Raw genomic sequence first — 10472 nt, 5'->3', positions numbered from 1 at the left:
GTGTGAAGCACCTGGAGGAGAAGCTGCTCCCGACGAGGACCCGGGGTACCGTAACCCAGACGCCCCCATCCAGCCGGCCACCCTAAGCAGACCAGCCCTGCCCTGTGTCCCTGCCCACCCCCGCATCACCTGCTCAGCCTGCTCCCCCAGGGTCCTGCCTGGGTCCAGCTGCTCCTAGCACCCCTCCTCTCCCACCACTCCTCCCAGCCAAGGCATCTGCCACTGTCCCCAACAGGCTGACCTTGTCCCTGCAGGGTGTAGGGCCTCTCACTGTCTGCCTGGCCCTTGGAAGAGCTAGGGCCTCTCACTGTCTGCCTGGCCCTTGGAAGAGCTGCTGGCTGCTGGAAGAGAGGAGGGTTTCAGGGGAGGCTGCAGACACCTGGAGCCCCCTGTGAGGGTGGGAGGGTGGGGGAAGCAGCAGGCTGCTCCTGGTCCCGAGGCCCCAGGATTCCCTCAGCATGATTGCTCTCGGAGTCATTTTGAGCCTTGTGACACTCGGGTTTCTTCAGCCCATTTTTCAGATGAGTGAAAAAGAGACCGGCGTGACCAAGGAGTCACAGCCACAGAGGCAGGAAGGAGATCGAAGCCCAGACCCAGGGCCACTTCTGCACTCCCCAGCACCCCACACCATAAGCAGCAGACCCCCCAGCAGTGTCCCCCATGGGCTCACCCAGCATGGCCAAGCAGAGCAGCTGAGGGAGCCTCATGCCTCTTGGGCTGTGGGCCGTGTGGGGCCTCTGCTCTGCTTTTGTGGCAGCCGTGGTCTGAGTCCCCACCCTGGGGCCCTGGGGTGCCCCTGGTGGCTGCCTGGGTTGGGGAGATAACCCAGAGGCCCCAGCTCCCAGAGCTGGGCCCAGAGAACCTCCCAGCCAACGGCCCCACGCCCCTGGGGAGTAGAAGGAAGGAGCCCGGGCTGGGGAGCACACTGGGCCTGATGGAGCTCAGCCGGCACGCTGAGCAGGGCCCCCGGCTCCCGCAGCAGGAGACGTCCATGCCCTTAGCCCTGACCCTGCCAGTGGGTTCTGTCAGTGGGAGGGTCGGCCCAGGTTGTGCCTGCCAGCCCCAGAGGGGGTGATGATCCTAGGTTACCTGGGTGGGCCTAATGTGATCAGCAGGGCGCTTACCAGGTGGCTCCAGAGAGCTGCAGGCTACATCCCAAAAAGCAGGGAGGAAGGGCAGGGCCTGCCTCGTCTCTCTGGGTCTTACCTGGCCCAGGCCCCTGGTTAACCCAGGAGTGTGAGGCAGTGTCCCTGAGGCACTAAGAGGGGCAGGGTCCTTCCTTGGGTCCCAGGATAGGGGTGATCATTACCTAGAGGCCCAGACCCAGTGCCACTCTGGACAAAGAGAAGACCAAGCTGCGTCGCCAGAGGTGGTGTGGCCTGGCCTGCAGCTGAGCTACCTGGAGAGAGACAGACAGAGCTGAGGGAGTGAGTCCCTCTACCTCCACAGTGGGCACTGTCACCTTCCTGCCTGTGAGCCTGGCTCCTCATTCACAGCCCGGCCTGGGGCTGCCACACCAACCAGGGGCTCTCTGGGCAGGTTCGGTGACTGTGTGGGGATCACTGGCTTTGACAGCTTCTTCCAAGATGACGTCCTCTGAGCCAGGCAACCGTTTGTTTCCAGGAGAGCCCGACCAGGGAAACTACTCCCTGCCCCAGGCATGGCCCATGAGCCCAGGAGGGATGCTGGACCCAAGGAAGGCCAGTTCCAGCCCTGTCCATTGGCCTGGTGGCCTCAGGACGCTGCTTGCTGGCCAGGGAATAGTAAGAGCTGGTGCAGGAGTCAGGAAGTCACCTGCTGGTGGCCCTGTTGGTGGCTCCCTTTCTCCTTAGCAAGTTTGCTTGAGTCAGAGCTGTCACTTGCTGCTTGAGGTCCTGATGAGAGCTTTGGGATGGTGCCTGTGCCCCCCCCACCAGGGCCCTGGCTCCAATGTGCATGTGGCATTTTCTTAGTTCCCAGCAAAATTCCCTTCCAAAAGCCTGACATTGAGTCTGCTGGGAGTGGAGTGGGGTGGAAGGGAGGACTGAAGGGAGACCCACAGGGGCCTCGGGGTGTGGGCGGTCTGCTGTCAGGAGGCCCAGAAGCTGGTGTTTCCCTTCTGGCATCTCTGAGGAGCCTCCTCTTCTTCAGGGTGTCTGGGGCCCAGACTCAGAGGAGAGTCCTGGTAACTTCAGGCCACCTTCCCTGGGCCTCAGTGAAATGAGGCGCCTTCCTGCCCTACCTACCACGGTCCCTGTCCAGGCATCACTGCTCCCTGGTCCTCTGGCTGCCCTGGCCTTTCTGTCCCTGGGCCGGGCCTCTCCCGGGTAGCAGGGAGAGCAGGGCTGGTGAGGGCGATCCAGTGGTGACTCTTGAAGTTATCCACTCGTGTCCTCCAGTGGAGTCTAGGTGTCCCCCAAACTCCCCAGGCCCCCACGCCACTTTATGTTCTGTGATTTTGGCCATGGTGGGCCAGTCTGATCTACCAAGGCCCTATGGGTGTGTCTGTGCTACCTCATGTCCTGTCCCTGGAAGGTCCCCATGACGAGGCCTGGGGAGGCCACATGGTAATGGGAGCCTTGAGTGTGTACCCTTGGACACTCATCCCTTGGGGTTTTATAATCGCTCACTGGATACTCTCAGCCCCTCGCAGGAACATGGCTTCTTCCCCCCTGGGACGAGTACCCCAAGGCCCAGCGTTTGGTGATCTCAGTCTCTAAGCTGTCTTCATGGTTCCTGCAGAGCACATGGGCATGTAGGAAGCTGGCTCTCAAAGTGTCTGCCGAAGGGATGTGAGTGTGATAAGAAACAGCTGTCCCCTTAGGGCTGGGGATTTAGCTCAGTGGTTCCACTGCCTGCCTCACAAGCACAAGGTCCTGAGTTCAATCCCTGGTAGTGGGGTGGTGGGGAGTAAAACGGGTTGGGGTGTGGCTCACACAGGAGGCCACCATTGCTGGACCTCACTGATGATCCCTTCCCAGATGGCACACAAAGCTCCGGCTTCCTGAAAGGCCTTACTGCCACCCCAGGAACAGGACCTGGCATTTAGCAGCACTCGCTGTACATGGGTGGCACTGGTGGTCAAACAATGCTGGCCAGCAGAGGGGACGGACTGGCCAGGAAGCCCCCAGCCCTGAGGGCGGTGGGCAGAGCTAGCCTGTGACGTCTGCAGGCGGGAATCGGCTGGGTGCTGGTCCCTGGGGTAGCAGGAAGCTTTTCAAGCAAGTCCTGGGATTTCTTCTGACCTTGCCTTCTCAGAGCTCTCTATGCCAGCTCCCTGCAAGAGTCACCGGGGCACTTTAAAAAGTCCTGGCATCCTGGCTACTGGCTGCCTCCGGCCCAGTCAGCCCAGGAGCTGGATGGGTCAGCTTCTGAGGTCAGTGTATGGGGTGGGGGCTGCAGGCTCAGGAACCTGGGGCACAGCCTTGGGCCACATCCTAGCCCTGATGGCCATGCCACTTACTGAGACCCACACCCCATGTGTCTGTCACAGTACAGCCCGGTGGATGCCACCTAGAGCCTGGCTGATTCTCACCCACAGAGGCTCGAGGTTGGCTTGGTGAGCAGCTTGGGAGGAGGGATTCTGCAGAAGACTTGGCGTGGACCTGGGTTCCGGTCCCGGCAGCATGTTTGCTGGCTACAGCAGGTACGGAGAGCAAGGACACCCTCCCAGGAGCCCTCTGGTTGGTTAGTCAGGAAGGGCTGCTGAGCCCCTTCTGAGGCAATGTGGCTTTGCAGCCTTCCTGCTGGGTTCAAATCCCGCTGCCTCTGCTGGCCATTGGCCCTGACCTCTGCAAGCTTCCTGTCCACCCCGGGAAGGGCTGAGCCGGTACGGGGCACAGGGCAGCTCTCATGCAGGGTGGCAGACAGCTCCTCCCTCCCCACGGGAGAGGGCTGTAAGCTTTGGGAGCGCTCCCTCCTGTCAGCAACTTCCCAGCATCCCAAAGATGTATTACTTGTGAACTGTGTTTATGGGTCACTATAATAGGGCTGGGGATTTAGCTTAGTGGTTCCAGCGCCTGCCTCGCAAGTGCAAGGACCCGACTTCGATCCCCAGTACCAAAACACTAACAAAACACACATTATAATAATATATGCACAGTATAAAATATTTAGTAAAAAATAGCAATTTTAAAGGGATGAGATAAAAAGTAAAAGAAATTTCCATATGGTCTTCCTGCTGCCCCTGAGGATGTGTGCCCCTCTTTGGGGGGGGTCCTGTTGGGGGGCTCCAGAGGCCAGGGCGGGAAAGTGGGTGCTGCAGATCCATCCGTGGAGAATCGGTGCTGCAGCTACAGTGGATGTACATGGGGTCGGGTTGGGTCAGGCCGGGCCGGGCCACCCTGTTATCCGGGATAGGAGGAGCCTAAACAGGGGGAGTCCACGTGGAAGGTTCCCGGCCTGGGGCCTGGGGCCTGGGGCCTGGGGATCCTGGGCTCGGGAATCCGGGGCCGAAGGACCGCGGGCGCAAAGCGCGGAAGTGAGGGGAGTCGGGGATCAGAGATTCGCTCGAGCCTGGCTCCGGCAGCAGCCGTGACAGCTCTTCCACCAGGCGCCACTTCTCCTGGACCTGCTGTGGGAGCCAAGCAGCTGGTAGTGAACAGCGTCTAGAGGCGGAAGCCACTGGGAGACTGCGGATGGGACAGCCCAGGCCACGCCCCGACAAGGCCCGGCCCCAGGGAGACCAGCGTCCTGCCCCCAACGCCACCGCCACCCGAGGTCACGGCCGGTCACGCCCGTGCAGGCTCCTCCCCCAGAGGCCACTCCCTGCGGGTCAGTCCGCACCAGAGAACTGCCGCTCGGAGCCAGGCCCCTGTCACAGACCCAAACCTAGGGCCACGTTCTTATCAGGTCTCGCACCCGTACACTGGCCGAGTCTAGGGACCTCTTTCCTTCCCTCCCCTTCCTCATCTGCACCCCAGCCGAGGCACCCGCCGTCTCGGGTCCCGCTCCCGAAAGATCGGTGTCCCCCAAGCCCAGCGTTCACTCACCCACACCAGCTGCTTCCGGAGGACGTGGATGGCCCTCGCGTTGGCCTGGGACTGGGAGATGCACACGGTCAGGACCAGGCTGGGGGCAGACACGGGATTCGACGTCAGTCGTCCTTGCGACCACAGGTGCCACCTCCTGACTTCCTCCACCAGCCTCTTAAGGCCGTCCTGGGGTTTCTCCTTGCACAACTTTTACTGGGGTGAGGATGCTCCTCCCCTTGGGACTCCTCTATCACGGCTGTCCAGCGAGGCGCCATGCTTCCCCAGGGGACCGGCGTCCCCACGACAGACATACCTGCATGGGGCCTGCTTCCCAGGGGAGGCCTACCTGGGGCCCGGCCCTGCTCACCTGGGCTCCCCCGCCTGTCTTCCGGGTCCCCTGAGACGGGCTAGGGAAAAGGACCTCTTCCTCCACCGTCCCCTCCCACGGTCCCTGCCGCCCTGACGGGCACCTGAGCAGGATGAGGAGGGGGAAGCTGAAGGCGTGAGAGCTGAGATAGCGGAGGGCACGCTGGCCAGGGAGCGGGAGCCGCAGAGCCACCAGTTCCTGCACCACCTGCCACGGGGTGGAGTAGTTGGCGAAGAGGCCACAGTCCCGGGAGGAGTGGGTGCTGGAGCAACGGGGGGGATGTGGGAGTCAGCGGAGCGTGGGGTGGGGGCTCCCAGCAGCACCGCCCAGCCCTTCTCCCTCACCTGCTGACCACATAGCCCAGGGGCGCTGCTGCCAGGAGCAGGCCCAGGAGCAGCACCAGCTGGAAGAAGAAGGTGGAGCTGGAGGCGCGGCACAGCCGAGGGGACGCCCTGCAGTTCCTCAAGAGGGTGTACTGGGGAGCAGCCAGGACAAGCGTGGCGGTGAGCACAGCTGTCAGACCCGGCCAGGGGACAGCAGGCCCGAGCGCCTCCCCAGCGGGTCCTCACCTTCTTGATGTAGAAAGTGAGGAAGAGGAATATGCTGTGCAACAGGGGCAGCAGAGGGCAGTAGAAGAGGCCCATCCAGGTGACCGTCTGCCCCGCCACGATGTCCAGCACGTTCTTGGGCACCAGGAACTCCTCACGGTCCAGCCAAGTCCAGAACCAGCCCGAGAACCGCTCCACCAGTAGCCTGGGGTGGGCAGGGTCTAGGTCAAGAAGGATGTGCAGGCCGGGGACCACCACACCACACGGGCAGACCTGGCGGACCCCAAGCACATCCCTGCCACCCCGTTCTCCCTGTGGGGCCACCTCTTGCTTGGCTCACCTCCGGGGCAGGCTGACGAGGAAGGCAAAGGCCACGGTGAGGAGGAAGTTGAAGATGATCAGCTTGTACAGCTCCTCGCCCACTGAGTTTTCCCAGCACTGAGGTGCAGAGTGAAGGACCCCTTCAACATCCTGTCCCCCACTTCCCGTCCCTCACCCACCCTGGGAGGATCTTGCAGCAGAGGAGCTTGGCTACGGTCAGACAAGACTCCAGGGCAGTTAGAGCAAGAGCCACCCCCCAGGACTGCCTCGCTGCACAGTGTGCTGTAGGAGTGCCCTCTGGGGGTGTTGCATTGTATGGCACTCTGCTTACAAAGGTGAGACCTGGAGGGGCCCAAGGGGAGCACAGGAGCAGGGACAGGACTGCAGGTTTTGAGGTAGGGCCTTGCAGAGAAGGACGGGAGGGAAAGGCCCCAGCCAGGCCACTAGCCACCTGGTAGTCACAGGCGTTGTAGCCGAAGGGCTCGCAGCTGGTCTTGTTTCTGCCAATGCACAGCATGGTCTGACCCAGCGAGAAGGAGAACATCCCCAGGCTGGCCAACTTCAGCACCACACACCTGGGGGCAGGGACAGGTACAAGGCCCTGGACTCTACCCAGGTCACAGGTGTGACTGCTATCTGCACAAGGCCAGGAGATCACCTCTTCCTGGCCCCGCCCCCTCTAGGCCCAGAGCCCAGTCTCCTTCCAGCCTGCTCTGGCCATGGCAGTGTTTCCCAAAGTATTCCCCAGAATCCAAGTCTCCAGGCGATTCGTGAGAAAGGGGTTCTGTTTTGAAATGAGTTTGGGAAACGATGTCTTTTGTGGCTATCCTCTACCAGACTCAGTTTACGGTTCACAGATGCCATGCTCCACAGGGGAGAAGAAACCTTGAATCTTTCAGGTGAGACCTTTTTCATGTTCCTTTTCCTCATGGTGCTGGGGATGGAACCCAGGGCTTTGCACCTGCTGGGCAAGTGTCTGCCACTGAGTTCACTCCCTAGCTCACTGACATCTCCTATGCAGAGGCCACACGGCCTCACTGAATAACATGTCAGAATCCTGTGTAGGTCTGCTGGCCTCAAACCGTAGCATGCACGTTATCTGCAAGGGTGGACACTTCTGGTCCCCACGTGTGGCCTGGGAGGCAGGCTGGGTGGGAGCTTATTTTTTAACCTTTTATCCTTTTGAGCATTCATAACATATTCAAAAAGTAAAGCTTCAGATAGATGTGGTGATGCACATCTGTAATCCCAGCACTCTGGGAAGCTGAGGCAGGAGGACTGCAAGTTTGAGCCCAGCCTGGGCAACTTGGTAACTTAGTGAAACCCTGTTTTTGTTTGTTTGTTTGTTGTTTGGTACCAGGGATCAAACTCGGGACCTTGTGCTTGCCAGACATGCGATGGCACCACTGAGCTAAATCCCGGGCCCAAGACCCATTTTTAAAATAAAAAGTAGCTCAGTGTGAAGTCCTGAGTTCAATCCCAAATAATGAAGAAAAAAGAAAAAAGTTTCAAAAGAAATCACAGTTGGAGGACGCAGGTAGGCTGGAAGCAGGTGGGGGTGGCAGGAGGAGAAGGAAGCCTCTGGGAATTTTGGGGTGGGGGGCAGCTTGGAGTTGGGCTTGCAGGGGAGCTTGAGGTACAGTAAAGCTGCTGTATCGAGTGCTGAGTTGGGCACTGCTAGGGCCTGGGGTGGAGGAGGTCTTGGATATGAACTGGCGCCCTGAAAGCACTGTGACAGTGGGCCCGTGGGGCTGACCCAAGTGCATGGATCTCGCCATGGTAAAAGGGCTACAACCCAGGTTCCCAGACTCCTGGCCAGACAGCCCCTGGCTCCTCTATGACAGCACGTGGGCCAGCCTGGCCTCCTCTGTGGTGAGGACTGGGGAGGCCATGTCCAGGAGTGCCCACCTGCTTGCCCTGTGAACGTGGGGCCCCCTTGGGAGTCCTGGTGCAGGTGACTCCAAGACAACAGCAAGGCCTCCCTGTGCCCACGTGGTCCCGGGAGTGCTCACCAGAAGAGGGTGAGGTTGACCTCTGTGCTGGGCGGGTAGTTCTCCAGCTGGACCAAGAACATGAACAGCAGGGGCCCCAAGAAGTTGACCAGCGAGATGACCCCGGGGGGCAGGTACTGGAGCACCACGAACAGGGGCTCCTGTGGGGAGCCGCCCCCGTGAGGGGGCGCTGGTGCAGGCCCTGCCCTCTGCCCCCCCACCCCTGCCGGAGGTGCAGTGAGGGCGGGGCTGGGACCCCTGGGGAGAGCCAGGCCGATCGGTGAGTGCTCTGAGGACTATGGGAACCCAAGTGCTAGCACCTCCTTGTTGCCTTGCGAGTACTTAGTGGCCCAGAAGATGGCGCTGATGCCTCCGGCCACCAGGAGTCCCATGAGGACGTTGACGCGCAGGTAGCTGAGCAGGCGGCAGGCACGCTGAGCCGGGGTCTCCCGCCGCTTCTCGCGGAGGCGGTGGCTCTCCTCCAGGTACCCCTGTGCCGGGTGGGCGGAGTCCTGCACCACCACTCCTCCGCGCTGCGCTCACACACGCCGCTCGCGCTCGGGCACGCTCACGTGTTCTCACACCCCACCCTCAGGCACAATCGCACACTCACGACGTCTCTCTCTCACACGTGTCACACACGCGCGTATCCGTACACAGTAGCGATGCTTCCACACTCGCTGGCACAGTGCCCGCACATGCCCACACCACGCTCACAGCCAGGCACTCCCGCTCTCACGCGCACCTTGAACTCATTTCTGATCTCGTGCTTCTTGATGGTGGCCGCTTCCCACACATGGACGCAGAAGTCCCAGGACGAGAAGACCTTGGCACTGAGAGGCACCCTGTAGGCCTGGCCCAGGCCCGGCCTCTGCGGCAAGCCCTTCACCATCCTGGGGACGGACACCAGCCAGGGTCTCCACCCTCCAGCCTGGCCGCACCCCAGTAGTGGCCCCTCTTCCAAGATAATGTGGCCGGGATGCCTATGTTTGGTGAGCCTTACTGAACAGGGTCAGGGACCCCTCTGTAATTTGGGGAGGCCCCTGCCATGGAAGGGGCAACCAGGGAAGACAGCCTGGGGACTGGTGAGGGAAGGACTGAGTGCTCACCGCCACAGCGTCCCACAGAAGCAGAGCAGCAGGCAGGCCAGTGGGCACAGCAGGTAGGCCAGGCGGATGCTGTAGGCGGAGCTGCTCTCGGGCCCTGCTCGGTAGGTGCCGTAGAAGAGATAGGTGTTGTTGAAGGCCTGGGGAGTGCGAGGGGTGCAGCTGGGTGTGTGCCGAGCACCAGGCTCCGTTCTGGTACTTGCCCCACGTGAACTCCTCAGCCTCCTCACAAAAACCCCATTAGATGAAAATATCCCCATTGTACAGAGGCAGACAGAGTTTGGGCCATTTGGTCACCCAGCTCTGAGGAGTCACAGGTAGGACTCAGGAGGCCACACTTGGCAGCTTCCTGGGATGAGGAGACAGTTACCCAGGGCTCTCTTGTCCCCTACACCCCGCCCACGGGACTAAAGGGCCATGGGCTGTGCTGTCCACGGTCGCACACTCCGCTAACCCCGTCACTGGTCCCACGAGCTTTTGTAAGTCATGCCCCCAGAAGCCAAAATACCCTTGGAGGGTGGGATCCTCTGGGGGGGGGTGCGCCCTGTTTCCCGGACCACTTACCCTGCCAGTTAAAACATTCCAAAGCTGGTTGTGGAACCTGGGGACGTCAGTCTGGGGCTGGTGGCCACTGGGGCACTGGAGGGCTATCGAAGATAGGTGGAACAGGGAAGGGTTCCCAAGATATCAATGACCCCTGGGCTTCCCATTCTGCAGCCGGGCCACGGGCAGGGTCAGGGAGAGCCCAGGGCTGGGGACACGCAACAGGCCGGGCCCAGGCCCAGAGAGTCAGGGCCACCCAGCACTTACTGACGTTCAGGGCGGGACTCGGGCCCGGGGGGCGGAGCCAGGCCAGGGGCACCAGCACGAACTTGGCAGTCAGCAGCACAGTCAGCAGATTAAGCAGCAGCAGGAAGCGGAGGAAGGTAAAGTAGGAGCGGATGCCTGAGCCGAAGAGGCCTGTGTGAAGACCAGGCAGGAGGGGAGCAGTCGGGGCCCAGGCTGGGACTCCCAGAGCCACCGGATATGGGTGCCCAGCGGCTGCCCACAGCTCTGCAGTGCCTCTGAGGGCCACCAGATGGTGCTGTCGCCACTGAAGTCGGCACCAGCCTTGTGGGGCTCCCGGTGTGGTGTGCTGGGATGGATGCCCCCTGCTCAGTGGGGGGGGGGGGGGGGGTCCCCCCCTT

At 61.4% G+C, this 10472-nt stretch overlaps 2 protein-coding genes and 1 long non-coding RNA gene across 9 annotated transcripts in view; 1 reads left to right on the top strand and 2 right to left on the bottom strand.

Annotated features, from left to right (window-relative positions):
* CUNH17orf99 (chromosome unknown C17orf99 homolog) overlaps positions 1 to 753 on the bottom strand; it is a 7782-nt gene extending 7029 nt beyond the window's left edge. Inside the window, exon 1 of the mRNA XM_033767820.1 lies at positions 671 to 753. Coding sequence (XP_033623711.1) covers positions 671 to 707 — 37 coding nt within the window. The 5' untranslated portion in view covers positions 708 to 753. The remainder of the gene's footprint in view (positions 1 to 670) is intronic.
* Positions 754 to 4081: 3328 nt separating this feature from the next.
* The window catches only part of Tmc8 (transmembrane channel like 8), a 7911-nt gene continuing 1520 nt past the window's right edge, over positions 4082 to 10472 (bottom strand). The window contains exons 4-16 of one of the 7 annotated variants that reach the window (XM_033767691.1): positions 10096 to 10245; positions 9850 to 9932; positions 9289 to 9425; positions 8925 to 9072; positions 8500 to 8670; positions 8201 to 8340; positions 6637 to 6763; positions 6208 to 6305; positions 5889 to 6072; positions 5664 to 5794; positions 5423 to 5581; positions 4971 to 5049; positions 4082 to 4552 (exon numbers count right to left, since the gene is read on the bottom strand). In XM_033767691.1, coding sequence (XP_033623582.1) covers positions 4346 to 4552; positions 4971 to 5049; positions 5423 to 5581; positions 5664 to 5794; positions 5889 to 6072; positions 6208 to 6305; positions 6637 to 6763; positions 8201 to 8340; positions 8500 to 8670; positions 8925 to 9072; positions 9289 to 9425; positions 9850 to 9932; positions 10096 to 10245 — 1814 coding nt within the window. In that variant the 3' untranslated portion in view covers positions 4082 to 4345. Of the gene's footprint in view, positions 4553 to 4970; positions 5050 to 5422; positions 5582 to 5663; positions 5795 to 5888; positions 6073 to 6207; positions 6306 to 6636; positions 6764 to 8200; positions 8341 to 8499; positions 8671 to 8924; positions 9073 to 9288; positions 9426 to 9849; positions 9933 to 10095; positions 10246 to 10472 lie in introns of those variants that run through there. The other 6 variants (XM_033767692.1, XM_033767694.1, XM_010618489.2 and 3 more) reach the window with 6 other exon arrangements.
* LOC104858349 overlaps positions 9108 to 10472 on the top strand; it is a 2876-nt gene continuing 1511 nt past the window's right edge. The window contains exon 1 of the long non-coding RNA XR_779116.2: positions 9108 to 9171. This is a non-coding gene — a long non-coding RNA (uncharacterized LOC104858349). The remainder of the gene's footprint in view (positions 9172 to 10472) is intronic.

Source organism: Fukomys damarensis, unplaced genomic scaffold (genome assembly GCF_012274545.1).
Source record: "Fukomys damarensis isolate Sample0158 unplaced genomic scaffold, DMR_v1.0_HiC HiC_scaffold_23, whole genome shotgun sequence".
NCBI lineage: Eukaryota > Metazoa > Chordata > Mammalia > Rodentia > Bathyergidae > Fukomys > Fukomys damarensis.
The sequence above is the reverse complement of the archived record's forward strand: the minus strand, read 5'-3'. Positions and strand labels throughout refer to the sequence as shown.